At 40.0% G+C, this 17,936-nt stretch overlaps 1 protein-coding gene across 4 annotated transcripts in view; it reads right to left on the reverse strand.

Moving 5' to 3' along the window:
• Positions 1-17,936, reverse strand: part of celsr3 (cadherin, EGF LAG seven-pass G-type receptor 3) — a 117,763-nt gene that overhangs the window by 31,475 nt on the left and 68,352 nt on the right. For all 4 annotated transcript variants that reach the window (XM_047595123.1, XM_047595871.1, XM_047594330.1 and 1 more), the window contains 6 exons: positions 12,062-12,203; positions 8,711-8,831; positions 5,969-6,152; positions 4,822-4,923; positions 4,629-4,723; positions 2,927-3,136 (listed from right to left, as the gene is read on the reverse strand). In XM_047595123.1, the coding sequence (XP_047451079.1) occupies positions 2,927-3,136; positions 4,629-4,723; positions 4,822-4,923; positions 5,969-6,152; positions 8,711-8,831; positions 12,062-12,203 (854 nt within the window). The remainder of the gene's footprint in view (positions 1-2,926; positions 3,137-4,628; positions 4,724-4,821; positions 4,924-5,968; positions 6,153-8,710; positions 8,832-12,061; positions 12,204-17,936) is intronic.

Below are 17,936 nucleotides of genomic sequence, written 5' to 3' on the forward strand. Positions count from 1 at the left end.
AATTAAACTAAACAGACACACAATAAATTATTTTTGCTCAAACTAGGGGATTACAACCCACAGCTAGCGCTATGCTAATCACTGAGTTTAACACTGCATGGTGTTGCTACTACTGCTGTTTTCTGGCTCCCTGATAGAATAAATTATTAACTGCTTCTTTGTGTCAGCTGTAGATATTCTAAAAAAAATTATGCACTCTGGCCTCTATATTAATATGAATAAATCACCTCCTGGTTTCATGGACAAGCTGGAAGTAACTCATCAGCTAAAGATTAAAGAGACAGAGATGTCAAGTATCATTACCTTCCCGGAGAAATGTCTCATTTTCCTGTGCAGATTAAAATAAAAAATACATTTACTACCTAAAACAAATGAAACCATCCTCGAAATAAATTCCTTGGCGTGTATTTTATGATACATTACACATACATTATTGAGTTCGGCCCAAGTCCCATCCACTAACATGGAGGGGGTGGAGCTTATAACCTGTACTGCAGCCAGCCACCAGGGGGAGCTCTACTTGCTTCACAGTTCTGCTATCCATATTTACACAGTCTATGGTGTGCACAGGCATTTTTGTTTTTCTTCGTATCTGTTGAAACGCTTCCCAGGATAAAATCCAAATGCTAGATATTCTAATAGTGTGTAGACTAGTGCACAATGTGCACAATGTGTTAACAATGTGCTTGAATGACGGGTCAGGGTAATAGAAATTACAATAAATTTTCTCCTCATGAATAAAAATATATAAAGAATCGTTAGCAAGTTTCATATCACTGTTACTATGGTAACAAGCAATTTGTAAATTACTGGCAAACAACTGTGATGGCAAAGGGGCTGCTTCACTACATGCGCCTGACACTCACTTGTGATGTATGGGCCACTCGTTTCTTGTCAGCCGAACGTGACATATAAGATAAATATTTATGGTAAAATGAAGCAGATGTCTGTTAGCCGCTTCGTGACAACATCCTCAAGTGATCCCACCTGCATCCACCCCCCCTCCACCGAGACGAGGCTCCGTCACTTAATATGCAGAGATGGCATGCAGCAATATTTCATGAGTTAGAGTCAGCGTATCCCCATAGCAACATTACTTCCCATCTCAGAGAAAGAAAGAAAGAAAAAAAAAAGGACAGCTTGTTGTAATGTCTATTCGCAGGGTCTGTACTCTGTAATGGTGGAGTCAGTGTATCAATCATGTCAAAAGTATTAAAAAACAGCAGCAATTTCACCTCTTCTGGTGGATTCTGTGCAGATTCGTAGCTGCTACGAGCGGTAATGCAGAGTGGAAGTCTGGATTATTGATGATAAAATGTTAAAACTTTCTCTCATTATAATACACACTTAGCTCTGAGCCTTATCCTCGTGAAGGTTCAGCTTTAGTTTCAAATAACTGCTGTTGATTCACCTGTGTTTTCCTTTTGGAGTCTGCGGGTTGTAGGGTCAAGGACACGTGTTCCTATTGTTTTGGCAGCACCACTTTCCTTTATATTAACACAACATTTTTTTTTTCACGAAGGACTCCTTTAAATGTTTCATTGTCATGAGGAATGCAGTAATTCATGACAGATGCAGGGCCATCTTTTACCTTCGAGGCACAGATCTAATATAGTCAGTATATAGTCAAAAACAATGCTTCGTAGCAACATTTAACAGCAGTAATAATGAATAATGAAGCTCATTCTTCTGTCTGTGTCCGAGTAACAAAAACAAGGTTGAATTTATATATTTCAATCACGTCTCCATCACTCTGGAAAGATCAGTCCTCTGTAAAATCAGTTTCTGTTTTAATACAGTTTGGAACTACACTAGCTGGGTTTACACAGAGACTTTTTTCTCCGAACCCAGTCATTGACTTGCCAGTTCATTAGGTACAGTAGTCAAAAACAAATGCAAACCAGCACACAAGTCATGGATGTTGAAGGCTCTGGTATTCAGCGTTTATTTCCATTAACTGAGGGAGCTGTTGATTCACCTGAATTGTACGGTACCAACACATGTTTCCTATTATTTTGACAACCTCGTTTTGGACTAATAACAGGGACACTTTAGTATTTAACTGAATCCAGTTTAACAGCACCACAAACGACATCCTCCAAAATGATCATCCAGTCGAATCACCACAACTGAACATCAGAACCGTCATGAAGGAGGATTTAGCGCAGAAAATACTTAAATTCTGCAGAATTTACAGCAAACAAATGTATATTAAAACGTGTCTAACACCAAATAAACGGGCGAATGAATGTATATAATAATAATAATAAGTGTTGATACAGTACGTGGCAGCTTTTGAGCATTCAAACTCAGTCTTAGACAGACTTTAATCATCCACAAGGGAAATTGCTCGGTCACAGTAGCTTAGTTGCACATAAAAAAACACTCTTGAGAACCACAAGTAAAAAAAGAAAGACTAAGTGACTGTACTTGGAGACCCTCTAGCTAGCGGAGCTAGCGGTGATGAAGTTACATAATAAAATGTTCACACATGAAAAATCATTCACACCTCTATCTAACGCTTCCTTCCAACAACCTTTTCACAACATCGCTTCACCAATATCTTGCTTTAAATGTGAAGCGTTGCTAGTTTTTAATGCCAAAAAATCTAAAAAGTACTTATTTTTGATGAGCTCCTATAATCACAACCTGGAGAGAGTTCAGTCTGACGTTCTTTTCCTCATCAATAACAACTCCTGCTGCCGTATCCTCCTTTACCGAGGTGTCAACACCAAGCTAGAGACATAGCAGCCATTGCACAGCACTGGTTAAAAGCAATAAACCTTCATTTGTTTCACAACCTGTTGCCACTTTTCACAACTCTCCCCCTCCCACTAAAATTGGCAAAGACACAGATGGGCACTTGTTGAATCAGCAGGCGAGGGTACGGCACTAAAACGGAAAAATGCGTGTTTTTTGGTTTTACCTCGGTGAAGTGAGCGTCCTGAGTGGCGGTGAGTCCAAAGCCGCTCTGCTGGGTCTCGAACGTGAGCAGGCGGGACAGAAGTCGCTCGGCTATCTGCAGGTCGTTGCCGTAGAGGCGAGCGGTCGCCTCGGTTACGTCCCGGAGCTGGTGGGCGAGCTTCTTCTCCATGATGGTGTTCAACTCGGTCTCGTTTCGCTCCAGGGAATCGAGCTGCACAAATGTACGGACGCATGGAAAAACATGACAATACAATGCAAACTTCGAACGTGTGAAAGATTTTACATGTCAATACGTACAGAATTTCTAAGTTCAATGGTGTCATATGTACTATATAAATACATGGGCTGTTCAGTCACACAAGATAAAGTCAATCTGCTCTTGACAATCTGATTTCACTTTTAAATCTGTGATGGTTCTTAGTCACCAGTGTCTCAAAGAAGAACAAACTGGACTTTCTTAAAAACGTTTCACCATTGAGAACTGAATTAGCTTCTTCACTGACGCCTCCAATAAACCCTACAAACTAATTGTTCTTGTCTCAGCTTTAAAGCAGTGCTACCTCTCTCAGACTCTTGTGTCTCCTGATAGGTAGACAAACCCAACAGGACCAGAGACAAACTGGTGTAAATAAAATAAGCCACACAGAAATAATTTATCTTTGGCTTTTGTTTGCATCTCTGCTGTAGAGTAAAACTAAACCACACTGTTTCTGTTGTAGTTTTGAATCAGACGGCTACAGGACTTAAAACTAAACTACTACTACCTCAGTACACTCCTAGTACAACATCTTAATATGATTCACTGCAGTTTTTATTTTAAAAGGAAAAAGCCACAAGAAAGAGTGCAATGTTTAAATTTTGTTTCTTTCATGTTGTTGCTTTTGCTTAAATTGTTTCATCTGGCTAGACCCGAGCAGAACTTACATCATCTTTATATCGGGGTTTGTGTTTATTTGTAAGTCTATCGATTTAATGGGCTTCTTTTGAAATCTGGATTTTGTTTGGATCTTGGACCGAGAACGCATTTCTCCATTGTCGAAGGATACGTTTATCAGCCCCTTGCTTGTCATGTCTGATATCTGTGTGGTGCTGATGGACAGCTCCTTAAAAACTGTAATACTAATCCACAAGTTTCTCCTGTACTCACTTCAGTAGTTTATGTTCAACATTCAATAACAAAGTGATGTGAGAATGCGTTAAAAGTGGTCCCTGAGTTGAAAAAGGTTGGAAACCACTAGTCTACATTTTATAAAGTTAGAGTGTTTGTATATTTTGTATATTCCCTGAAATTTGTTTGTTTCCTGTCTCATTCCACGCTAATGTGATGCGAAAGTTTCCCATACATGCGATAAATAAAAAATGTTTATGTCTTAAAACATATGGATGTGCTCAAAACACACTCTTCCTGGAATGAATCTTGTTTAGTCTGCCACAAAACGAATTCATTTGTACGCTCTTATTATTTTTCATCTTGGTTTATAATTTGCTGTATAAAAGCAGACACTCTTTTGTACCAAACTCTTTGTCTGTGTGAGCACACATAGCAGTAAATCCCATTCTTTTCTTATCTGTCTGGTTCAGTTGCTGGCGGATTTGTTTGGTTCTATTGCATTTTTAAAACGAGTTTTATCAGATTTAGCATTTTATTTATTTTTTTTTGGACCATGAAGACCTCACTAGATCAAAATCAGTGTTGCACATACAGCGACGTTGAGCTCCACAAAGGGAGGTGAGGTGCAGTTGTAAAGGTCCGGCTCCAGCCACCCCCTCTCCACATCACAATGTCTGATGGCTGCACCTAAATGGAATAGAAACAAGAACGTTTCACAATACTAACATTATATTATCATCCCATGCATTTGAATCAGAGTCTATTTAATGCAGGCGTGATCGTACCGACAGAGCCTTTGGGGCAGGGCACTGCAGCCGGCAGACTAAACTTGGTCCGAGGCCACCAGATCCCCTGAGTGATGGTCTTCGGACAGCCGTCATAAATGACTGCAAAGAGAACATGGTTTCAAAGCAGCATCATCAGCTCCACAAGCTCCTCCACTATAAACACAACATCAATCACAGCGTCGCAAAATAGTTTTCTTTTGACTTTCTGTGAAGAAAAAGACTGGGAGCTGATAAAAAAACAACAGCTGTAAATTAAAAGTAATTATAAGTCATGAGAAACTGGAGAAAAAAGGATGAAGCTGCGCAGACGAGAATAAGAGAGAGGAAAGAGAGAGTTTACTGAGGAGATGTTCAATAGAAGATGAAAATAATTAACAGTTGCTTTGTGTTTTCCCGCGTGTGCACGGGTCTGACAAACACGAGCATTTTGAGGAGTGAAGGAAGTGAAATCCTGTGATTAGACAGTGATGAGTAAATATGCTGGAAGAGAGTTCCGCGTTATTTTTCATTCATGTCTCTCTTTTTTTTTTAATCTCAAAGACGCACTCTGTTTGAAGAATAGCTTTAAATCTATTTATACAATTATGCTATACATTTCAGGAAAGATGTTTTCTGTAGTTCATCACTGACCTATTGACAAGTCTAGAAAACACTTAGAGAAAGTCATAAATAGATCCGGGCATTTTTGGAGACAAGGAGCTATAACACAAAATCCAGCCTCAGATAATTACTTCAAATTCCGATATTGTTTTTTTTCTTTCACTATTGAACCACCAAGGACTTGAAAAACATGTTTGAAAATAAAGTCGTTTTCTAACAACAATTTAGTCTTTGCCAACAATGTTCTTTTCTTCTTTTTAGCATGTAATTGTAACCCCCCCAGCGAGGAGAGTTACTATCATTTATTTATTTTAGAAACTTCAATCTGTGATGTTTGCGATGCATGTGCAAAATGAATACAGCCCCCTGTTGTGTAATTTCAAAACAGTGCGACGCCTCATTTCCCCAATTTAAAAAACAAAAAACAAAACATAAACTGAGAAACATGCCTCAGCACAGAGTCCTGCTGTGGAGATCAGTTTAAAAAGACGACCACATGATCAAACGCAGCGAGAAAGCGACAGTACTGGCGTCTGTTCCTCACCTTCGCAGCCCGAATTCGTGACCTCGGCGAAGGGGTTGTCGCACGAGTTGCACTGGCGGCCGATCACACCGGGCCTGCACTGACACTGGCCCGTCTCCGGGTCGCATGAACGCGAGAAGGAACCCACCGGGTAGCAGTCACACGGCAGACAGGTGTCAGAGCCGCGCGGACGGTAGTGAAACTCCTGAGCACACACACACACACACACACATTTACACACACGGGCGTGTAAAAAGTCACGGTGCCAAGAACAGTGTTGACACAACATGTGATGAGCGTCGATGATCTCATTAACCCAGGTTCTGGCATTTAGGTGGATGTTGATGTGATAAGTAGCACCACCTGAACGTTGGCGCACGCCTCATGAGGATAACCCCGGTGACATATGATCTCCGGAATAAACGATGCACATGAAATGTTGAAGATGATACGATCGTGTTCTTCCATTGCTTTGTGGTTCAGTTCTGATGCACACGTGTCAATTGGATGAGCTTTCAGAGTTGGGCCGGGGGCAGCATGGACCCCCTGACTGGTCTGCAGCTACGCAAAACAGCTCGTCTGCTGGATTGTTGGTTATTAATAAAGCTTCGTCACCCATGACTCTCTCCATGGTTCCTTTAACATTAACAGTGACGACAAAAAAGTCATTTTCTTCACCCGTCAGTGGTCATAATGTTATGGGTGATGGGTGTACATCATACAATGACGCAAAAGCAAGGCACAACAAGCCATTCACGATGGGTAGAAAGAGCTAAACTAAAGGAGTGAATCATTTTAGTCTGCAGAAGACGGTGTTGCTACGGCATCGCTCATTAACGGCCCAGAGCTCACGTGAACCCGAGGTGTGACTGCTGGTGAAAATGCATGTGCAGGATTGTCGGGATTAAACCGTTGGGTTTCTCAGAGTTGGCTGACAGGTTAATAAAGATAGCTCCCTTCACGCCTCCCTCCCTCCCAGCAGCAGTCTGGTTTCAGAAGCTTTTTGAGCCTTTACCGGCGTGAATTTGAGATGAATAAAAGCTGGACCTCTGCACCAGCCAGTCACTTAGTCAGTACTGAGGAAGCCTCTTAGATGAAAGGTGAACATCTGCAAGATCTCCTTCCCTATTTCCTTTGACTCAAGCAGCTTCTATTTTGTCAGGCCCTCTGAAATGCACACTGTAATACTTGGCTGGGTCTGAATCGTATGAATGTGGGCTAGATAAAAGCATTCTTGAGTGTATATATATATGTATATATATATATATATATATATATATATATATATATATATATATACATATATATATATATACATGTGTGTGTGTATATATAGTGTTTGTTTGTTTTTTCTCTTGGATTAAATAAAGCAACTTTTCAGTGAAATCTCCACATGTAACTCCAGGATTATAACCGTGAGCCTACGTCCATCACATCTGTGTCTGTGTGTCATGTACAGTATGTACATGGGGTTTACATCTAAGGTCAGGGATTAAAGATCAGGGTCAAAAGATCAGATTAGGGCTGAGATCCAAACAGGGTTAAACGCGCTTGATACACACAAACACAGTGATACACACACACACAATCATGCATCTGGATTAGCTGGTGGTACTATGAAAACTAAAGACTCTGTGAGAGGCAAGGAGTTTGTTGTTGCTCCTAGGGCTTGTTCTCGACGCAACGACCAGACAGAACTTTTTTCTCATGTTGTGTGATTGGTCAGAAAGTGGAAGTGGGCGTGGTTAATCCTAGTGGCCACTAGGTGAGACTGCTAATCTCTTCTGTGTGTGGGTACACGCTCAATGGCACAGTTATCAAGACGACTGCCCTTTTGTCTCCTGCATCTCCCACAATGCTTAGCGCATGTGATTTGTGCTGCAGTGGGATGACCCTATAAGGACTTCCTGGCCAGAATGAACTTTGTTCTCGTTCTCACAGCCCTCGGAGTACGTAACGAGCTTAAAGAATATTTTATACTGACAGCACTTCCCAGTTAATAATCTGTTTTATATAAGGGCGCCCCGATCAGTTGGCCACCCATCCATGCTCCGTCTAGGTAATCTGATTAGCGACACAGATTAAAGCTGATGAGATGAGTCAAGAATCGTGAAAGAATTTGGACCGGAGCCTCGGATACGTGGTGCGCTTAGCGATGCCTTGGCCCCGGGCCCCGAGAGACGGCACCAACAATTGGCTCCTTGCAAACTATGTATGCAGCAGCCAAGCATCATTATAGATGAACATCTACCCATCAGAGCTTTGTTTTTATACCAGGACAACAAAGAGGCCCAAGCAGCACACATCTACCTCTGTGGAATTTAAAGGGATTGAATTAAGGAGAAAATCAATAGACACTCTCCCTTTTTTCTGTCTTTCTATCAGCTACTGGAATTTATTATAAATCAATTTTTTTCATTTACATTTCAACAAGAAAGCATGCAATTCTATACTTTAGGTAAATATGCCAATACTCGTATATTGTATGTTGTTGCAAACTGCAATTTCCCCACTGTGGGATAAATAAAGGTTTTCTAATTCTACTCTATTCAACTTCAACCAAAACCGTATGATCAGTGATTGTTATCGGCCGTCCCTCGCCTGTCCTCATAATGATCCACTCCTCCATCAACCTTCAGCTTCTCTTTATCAATATCTTCTCATCAACTTTTCCAGCCGCCCTTTTCCCAAGTCCTAAATGTCAGACATGATCCTACGCGCTGATGTCTAAATTATTATTCCGCGTGTGTCCCCTTGGGTTACCTTGCAGTGACAGTGTCCGCTGGTTTTGTTGCAGTCGGGGTCGAAGCCCTTATTGGTGTCACAGTGACACGGCCCACAGGACGGAGATCCCCACCAGCCCCTGGGACACTGGTGATCAATCCTACACACACACACACACACACAACCAGACAAACAGGTGGAGTCAGTGACACGAGGAGAACGACGGCAACAGAGCCTGTCAAAAACTTTAATTGGTTCTTTAAAGGAATCGCTCTCTTCCCTCTCGGCTTCTAACCAATTACAGAGGAGAAAAGAAATGAAGGAAAAGAAAGAAACACATCGGTAAGAAATGGAGGAAGCAAAAGAAAACCTGATGGGAATATTGATTGGAAGGAGAAAGGAAACAGTTTGAGAACATTAATGTGCATTTTACACTAAAGATGTAAAGATGTAACCGACAATAATATCAATAGCTTCTCTCCTGCCTGTTACAATAACATCCATTATCTGTAGCCACTTATCTTTAAAAGGTTGCAGACTGGAAACCTATGGCGACTGTCATTGTGTGAGAGGCTGACTTACCAACTAAGTATGCACACAATGTCCAAAAACATGCACGTTGCATCAATTTAGGCACTGATTTAATTTAAAATGCGGTTTCCCTAAGTGACTAAACTGATGTTGAGCCCAGATTATATGTGAAACGTCTCACTCAACGTGCTCTCTTCCTGTTCTCAGAGTCTAAGGGACGACTTCACGGGTAATGCAGGCGGTTGTGTGGTCTGTATTCAACTCATTATCTTTATTGCACTGTACAGCACTTTTGGATGGTGGAGGTGAGAGTGAGATATAAATGATGGTTGAATATTAGGATTGACTCTGTCTGCTTGAAGGGATTAAGGGGGGAAATGCTCGGTCTAATCATAATTTAGGGAAACAGGCGCGTAGAGGCTCTGGTTAATAGATATTACAACAATGCGCTAAATACATGTTTTAAATGCAACGAAATGAAGGGAACATTTAGACACTGTATTTGGGAATGTGATAAGATGAGAACATTCTGGAGGGAAGTGATGGATGTAGAAGAAAAATTTTGTCACTAAATATTCCACTACGCTTTTTCCTTTCTTCTTTCAACTCACACACGTGGTTCAAGTCCAAACAGCACAAATAAGCAGCTAATAACTTACTACCAAAAAACATAGAAACTTCTTTAAGGGTCGAGATTATCATCTTCCTGCTTTTAACATAAAATGTGTTAAGTTTAGTTGTTTTTTACTTTGCGTTGTTGTCTTATGGTTATGGACGTTTATTTGTTTGTTTGCCTTTTTTCTTTTATTCTGTGTTCAAATAAACATTCATTCATTCATTTATTCACTAGATCCCAGTATGACTTTGTTACATATTTATCCAACAGAGTGTATGTCAATAGAGAGAATAACTAATGTTGTCATGTCAGAGGAGATGGAGGCATATTTGCTACTGACAGGATGTGGAGAGTTTCTGTGTCTGTTTATGTTTTTGCTGCTGGGGTTTCATTCATTTGCACTTTATGTTAATATTGTGATATAAACTTTGTAACTTTGTACTTTGAATAAGAGCGAGAGGATGGGTGCGATGTTTGTATATTACAGTACAACAATGCAGGTACTTGGTCTAAAACAGTTACTTGTTAGTGGGAGTTTTTCTTAAAAGAGACATTTATTTAATCTAAAATATTTTCATGTAAACACTGATGAGCCACAACAATATATAACAGTATTTGTGTGCACAGTCTGACTACGGATCAGAAGATTCTAGGTTTGAATCCTGGAACCTTTGACTGCACCTTTGAGGATAAATAAAGTTTTCTGAACTTAGATGACACAGCAGACACTCAAAAGTTACATCTTATCTTGATGAAGGTGTTCGACAGTAACTTAAAATACCTGAGAGAGCTGTTGTTCGTTGTTGATCCTGTGGTTTGAAGCGTAACTGAATCGTATTGCGTTGTACGAACACGTGTTCTCTTTAATTATGACTACCTAATAATATTGGTCCAGGTTGTACACGCTGTGCTAAATAACAACACAAGAGCTGTAGTGTTTCGTTCAGTCCGGTTTAGCTGCCAAGTGAGCGCGTGACCCTGACCCGACCCCGCGCCTCCTTCCCGCCTCTGAAAATCCCCTCAGCTTTAGATTTAGCTCATGATCTGCTCGTTGTGCGAGTCTCAGACGTTCATCTTTGATCTAGTCGAGAGCGAGCGTGTTTTTCAGAAAGATGTCTGCTGCAGACGAAATATAGTCTCTTAATTTCCCCTGACGTGTCTCTCCTCTACCTCCACAGATATCCTGCTTCTCCTCTATACACCCAACAAAGAAGCGGATGATAATAAAACTGATAATGGATGAACCGTTATGGATTCTTTCCTCGTATCCTGAAGCTTAACATGAACACAGTTACTTGCCAAAACATTAGGTACAGTGGATATAACCTCGACATTGTAACCATGCAGTTCATCTCTTTTGTAGTAGTAGACAATAAAATGCTTAATTTCACATTTTGTACATATTTTCAAACCATTACAAGTCATTCAATTTGTATGATACACAAAGTTGCACTACACATTTTATATACAAATATCTAATTGTGGGTTTTATACTTATACTTATACTTAGATATTTGAAAATATACATCATAGCTTCAGTATTTACATTATATGAATCTGTACAATTATGTCAACATTTTAATGATGATATAAAATGCTCAGTTTGCAGTACACGCTATTAATATAGATTAAAAATGAATGATATTTAATCATTATTAATCGTATTTCTCAGAGTGGGAGTCAAAGGGTTAAATCCTCCTTCATAACTGTTGTAATGTCAAACACATGGTAATTTAACTGGATTATCTTTTTTATGATCCTTATTTTATTTATTTGTTTTTATTAATGTTTAATTTTTTATTTTTTTGTGCTATGAGATAATATAGTAGGCGGTTTGAGGAGGAGGAGATGATCATTTTAGAGGATGTAGTTTGTGATGCTGTTAAACTGGAATGAAGTGTTTCTGTTATTTAGCCCTTTAACCCTTTGACAACAGTTATTTTAAACTAATGCTGAATATAATAACTTTCGTGAAGAAACGATTTAGTGCAGGACTGTCACATAGCGTACCTAATCAAATGGAAAGCGAGTGTTAACACAGATAACCCACGCCTGTGTGTTACCACTTTAATTTTGCATTCATCACACATCGGATTACATGCAACGCTGGAGATGTGGGGCAACAAGTCTGAACCAAAGGCTACCAGGGACACGGACGCACAACTGGGCAGAGATTAGATGTGTTAGAGATTAAACTGGAGCTCAGATGTTGCTGCCTGTGTTCATGCGCCGTATGTGTTTACCTGTGCTGGCAGTACTGTCCATAGTGGTTGTCTCCACAGTCGCAAATGTATCCGTGTGAGGAGCTGGGCTTCCTGTGGCACTGAGCCTCGTTTTCACACGGATTCAGGTGGCAGGCGTCCGTGCAGCCTTTCCCGTAATAACCTGAGAGAGACACAGAGGACAGGTTCAAGACACGGGGCATCAGCAAAAGAAGGTTAAATAAACACTGAATTTCATTAATTGGGTTAAATAAACTTTAAAAAAACATCAATGTAAATATAACTTACAATCAAATACAGATAATTTTAATATTTCACTATATTACCACATATCCATATTATTGTATTATCTATATAATGTATACATACTAGTATATTGCATATTTTACATACCCTTGTATGGTATTCTAATTGATATATACAGTATGTGTATTTATTTAGTTTGTATATTGCTTTTATACACTTGGTATATTCCTTATATGTATATTTTATACATACTTTTACATATTGTACCTCACTTTTATTTTATTTTTTTCCTGACTGTTATTGCTTCAGTTTCTGTGTAATGACATTACTACATCCATCCATTTATCTGTCCATCTGTAAATGTGCTTTTAAAAGCATAGAGACAGAAATCAGAGGCGGGCGTTTGTGTAAATACAAACATACATAAAAGTGAGGCCAGCACAAAACATTAGAATAGAAAATGAATAGTGCATTAAGACCATTTTATTTTAGTGACTGGGTTAAAGTGGAAATCTAGAATAATTTCATTTAAATAAATGTTTCTGTCAATGAATGAGGTAACTCAATGGAAACAGAGACCGCAGCCCACTATTTTCTATATAATTCTTTACAAAAAAAGGGCAGACTGATATGTGGAGAATGTAGTTCTGTCACTACAGATGAGAAGCTTTTTTACTTCAATAATGTTTCTGAGGTCTACATCAGTATAAACATTACAAAATATCACTACTGAATATATGATATTCCAGTCTTATTATTATTAGATTTAATAAAGCGTTGGACTCATAAAGGACTCCAGGTATAACAGGTATCATCATGAAATAAAATCACAACACAGCCACAATTGAAATTTTAATAAGCAGTGCAATGCTCTATTTTCCCTCCCCGAGCCGCACATAATATAACCTGTCAGTTGACAACTAAACGTCAACAGCGATTATCACAAATGCTTTCCATCTGATGCTCTCCGGCTGGGCGAGGCGCCGGAAAAACAAGCCACAGCAGTCCTTTACAACACTCCTACTCCCCGCAGCACAACACAACACTTCCTCTAAATGAAAATGACCTCTAGAGGGGGAAAAAAAGACTTAAAAACAAGCTCACTTGAGTTTAACAGAGACAAGTACAAAGGTTGGTTGGAAATATATTGGCATTTTTTGGACAAACCATGACCTAGATAACCGAGAACTTTCACAGGCGCTGAGGAAACATTGGACTTACAGTAGCACAGGTAACTCCAGAGAAAAAGTCTGTGCTGCATTCAAATGAAAAACTGGCTCCAAACAAGGAAAATCACAAGTCTGACAATAGAAACAACACAAAATGTGACTGATACATTCGTCTTAGTTCTTGTTTGTTTGCTTGAATAGAAAACCCACTCAAAAAAACAACAACTTTGTGATGAAATTGGGAAAGGATAACACTCTAGCAAAGATCTGCTCAATCAGAACTGAATTTGGGTGTTTGTAGGACTTTCCAGTTTCAGCAGAGATATTACCAGACTCACACTCTGATAAGAACTGACACCCAGATAATGTGACTGGAAATGGATTTTCTTCGCCTTAATCAGACTTTAACTGGACATCACATGTGCACATGCTCCAGAACTGCTGTGCTGGAGAAAGAAAGATATATAGACTGGGCAGAAGAACCACCTGAGGGATAGCGCCATCTTATCTGCACTATAAGTAGCACGCACATTACGTACGAGATTAAAAAACGCTGAACTATTATCCATCTTGTTGTTTAGAAAGGCCGGTCTGACACATGAACAACTCTTGTTTATTATATGACGTAATAGGTCAAATGGAAAGGGGGCCGTATTAACCTGCTAAAAAGACACATATCGCCACCTAGTGTGGAGGAGGAGCACATGTTCCTGTCAGTCATTCCATTTTCTCCGTTGCATGTAAACAGGGACGAGGACGCATTCAGAAAGCATAGCTCGATTAAGCTGTGCATGTAAACACACTGACACTGGCTACATCAGGCCAGAAGCTTGGTGCCGTTTACTCTTATACATCTGATCATATTGGATATCTTAATGAATAACCAAAACAGGTAGTTTAGAATGAGATTAATCATCGTTCCAGGTGGAACCAAAGAAAAGCTAATTTGAAACGTCACTGGAGAAAAAGTTTCAACTCCTCTTATCTGAAAGTAAAATCTGCAGGCAGCACTTTGCGACGTCGCTAGATGCGCCACTCCAATGACGTTGCCGTCACACACTTCAAAACAATCCCCCAGACACTCCACACAAACTGCACCCGGCCTCTTATATGGTAATACAGGCCAGCACATAAAGCCACTCTTTAATCTAATCAGTAAAGACGAGTGCTTCACGCACAGTTTGGTGTGCATTTAGCACAAACAGAGGAGGCCTCTCACCCAGACCTGCTTTCACTTTAAAAAGAGAATAATGGTGGCTCGCAAAGAATGAGAAGATGGTTGGACTGTTATAACTAGTGACACTCAATTCAAAGGATTGAGATAATGTTGAGATTGAAAGACAGTGTCCGTAATAAGATATTTATACTTCATGGGATTTTGGTCACACTACAGCAAGTATGAAAGTTTTAGAGCAGTGGTCTTCAATGTTTTGCAGGATTGACAGGTCCAGTGTGGCGCTCTGTCTGAAACACTGCGCTATTGAGACACTGTATCACTGAGTGAGAGAGGTGTTGACTGAAAGATCTGCCTCCATTTATCCCTTTGCTAAAATATGCTGGATTTGTGTTAATGTGCACATAAAGAAATTTAAAAAAATATATAAAAAAATGCCTAATCAACCAAAGATTTTCAATAAACCGCTGACCAACTGATCAGCTTGACTGAGGAGGGGGCAGCTCTGAAGCTTCCTAGCCTCTAAGCTAATAGCAGCTCTTCCTGTTTCTCTTTTTGAATGATGAATACTGCTGCCTCCTGCTCTTACGAAAAAATATTCCCTATTGGCTATCGCCTTTGTGGTGTGTTCAGGAGCAAATGACACTCCTTGATGGCAGCAGTCATCCCCAGCAGGATGCAGCCTGACACAGACACACACCCACACATACACACACACACACACACACACACACACACAATGTGACATATTAAGGAAACAATCTATGTCTGACAATGTGCGGTTTCACAGCACATGTGCTTTCCAGGTTTGGGTTTATGGTTTATTTCTCTCCACAATGGAAAGCGATACGAATCACTCGCTAACAAAACGCTCAGACGCTCAGTGAAAAAAAAAATAAATATCACATTTCACTCAGAGAATTCCACTGATCAAAAAAAAAATCAACAACAAAAAAACTACCTTTGCCTCCCGCCCAAAGCGAACAAGTTGGGCTTTCAGGGTCCCTTTTTAATTTAACAGCACTGAAGCGAAGGACGTCTCTACAGATCGAAGTGTGACTGTGTGTGTGACTGTGTGTGTGTGTGTGTGCAGCTTATTGTGGTCTGCATTCATTCCCTCTGGAGCCAACAAGTGCTGTGCTTTCACATGTTTGTCTATAGAAAATACAGAAGGCGCTCTGCTTTCAAGGTTGTGGCTTTGACTCCGGCTTCACACCACACACTAGCTTTCCATTGACTTTCTACCTTATTCTTCTGTTAGTGACATTACAAAACCACACACAGAAATTTGCAAAAAAACACAAAATGGCCTTGCCCCCCCCCCATCCCCAACCTTCACGCTGTTATTCTTTCATTGCAGCTCAGTTTTTCTTTCACCTTCTTGCTTTAAAATACAGAATTACACAAACAAAGATAATTGCAGCTATTGTCCGGGTCTCCAATTGTTCATTTCACAGTTTCTCTTTGCATACAAACAAGCACACACATTCGCACGAGTAGGTTCATACAGTAGGAATGTGCACACGAGCACACAAATACCTTCTCTTATTTGTTCTCTCATGATCCTCCACGTCTATAACTCCACTTCTGTCCCTTTTCTCTGAAACACTCAATCATCCTCTATCAGCCCTATGCATCTTTACAATTTCACCATGGCAACTGACGGAGCGAGGCGGAGACGGCCTTGGCTGTTTGCAGACGCCGATAATGACGCCGGCCTTGTCAAAACAACACGAGAAGAGACGGAGGTTTGAGCCTGGAAGAACAAAAGGAGAGCGTTTCGCATGTTTCTGATTTTCAGAGCCAGGGCCCAGGAGGTAGTTTGAAAAGTTGAGCCGATCGAGCCGTACAAGTCGAGTGTGGCTCTCTTCTTGTCTGACTTGAGCGTAGCGCAACATCGGCTTCGCTTCTCTGCAACACTACAGTCATCCCCAGTCATCCGGCGAGTCATCCTCTGCGTGTCCAACGGTCTTTGTTGACAGAGGAAAGCTGGTACATGTCACAACATCCAACAAAAATGTGGCTTTGGTTGGTTACAGCAAAGTCCTGAAACCCAGTCTTAAAAAGCAGAGTCGAACCCAGTTCCTACCATTACAGGTCAGTTTCTGATTGTTAACACACACTAGTGCTTCCCACAGATGGACCTATTTTAACCCTAACTCCCCACCAGTTATTTGGATGAAACATCTTCAAGAAAACTCAACAAGTCCACTTTGTTTTTTTTTTCTGGATTTGTCTGGGCACAGTCGGTTTTACATTCCCAATTTTACAATCAAGAGCTCTATGAAAAAGCCAATAAAACTCATTGAATGCACAAATGGCACAAAAACCGTTAAAATAGCTTCTGAAAATAATAAAAGGTCAAGCTTTTAAAACAAATACTTAGCTCTGGGACTTTCAGTCAGGAGATGATGGATGTACTTCGGAATTTGGAATTGGAATTTTCAACAGGAACGTTCCCCGAAGTCGGATTTTCTACTGAGAAAGTCGTAGAATCCTCACTACCCCGAGTTGCACTGCCAAGATGGCCGCCCCGTGTGTAAACAGTAATTAGAAGCTCCTGTAATATTCCGTTGCTTAGCACTTCTGATTAGTTTTTGTTCCGTTAATCGGTTTTACAGACAGCAGTTTTCCACATGCATATGCAGAAATGCTGTTACAGTGTAATTTAGGTTTTTCATGTGTTATATGGGAACTACAAGCCCATGTCGCACTAACAACGGCTAAAAACTAGGGATGTCCGATAATATCGGCCAACTGATAAACCGATATCAGCCTATTTTTGTAATATCTGTTTTAATTATCGGTTTTACCAACGATAATGAAAACAGGTAACATAATGTCCAGGTCGTGCTGCTACGCGTGAAAGACAAAAACGCCTGCATATATCGGTATACCATATCGTTTGATATCGGAATCGGAAATTAAGAATTTGGACAATATCGGCTTTCTGATATCGGCAAAAAGTCAATATCAGACATCCCTACTAAAAACAATAGTAATAGTTTCAGTAAAAACCAAAACAATGCGAAACACCATTGTGGCAAACTGTTTAAATTAAACAACTAAAACTTTTGTATATTTTGTTTTTTAAGTTTCCTGTAGACCAATCTTGTAGATTTCATCACCGTAAATAATTCTAGTAGGTTCAAGTTATCTGTTCTATTTACAATATGTGTAACTTAAATAGCCTAGATTTAGTTTAACATTATAGTAACAATATTAGTTAATATCAATTCAACCTCTGAGGTAAATTGAACTTTGATTTTTAATAACATGCTCATTATGTAGCACCGTTCTACTTTTC

Source organism: Mugil cephalus, chromosome 1 (assembly GCF_022458985.1).
Source record: "Mugil cephalus isolate CIBA_MC_2020 chromosome 1, CIBA_Mcephalus_1.1, whole genome shotgun sequence".
NCBI classification, from domain to species: Eukaryota; Metazoa; Chordata; class Actinopteri; order Mugiliformes; family Mugilidae; genus Mugil; species Mugil cephalus.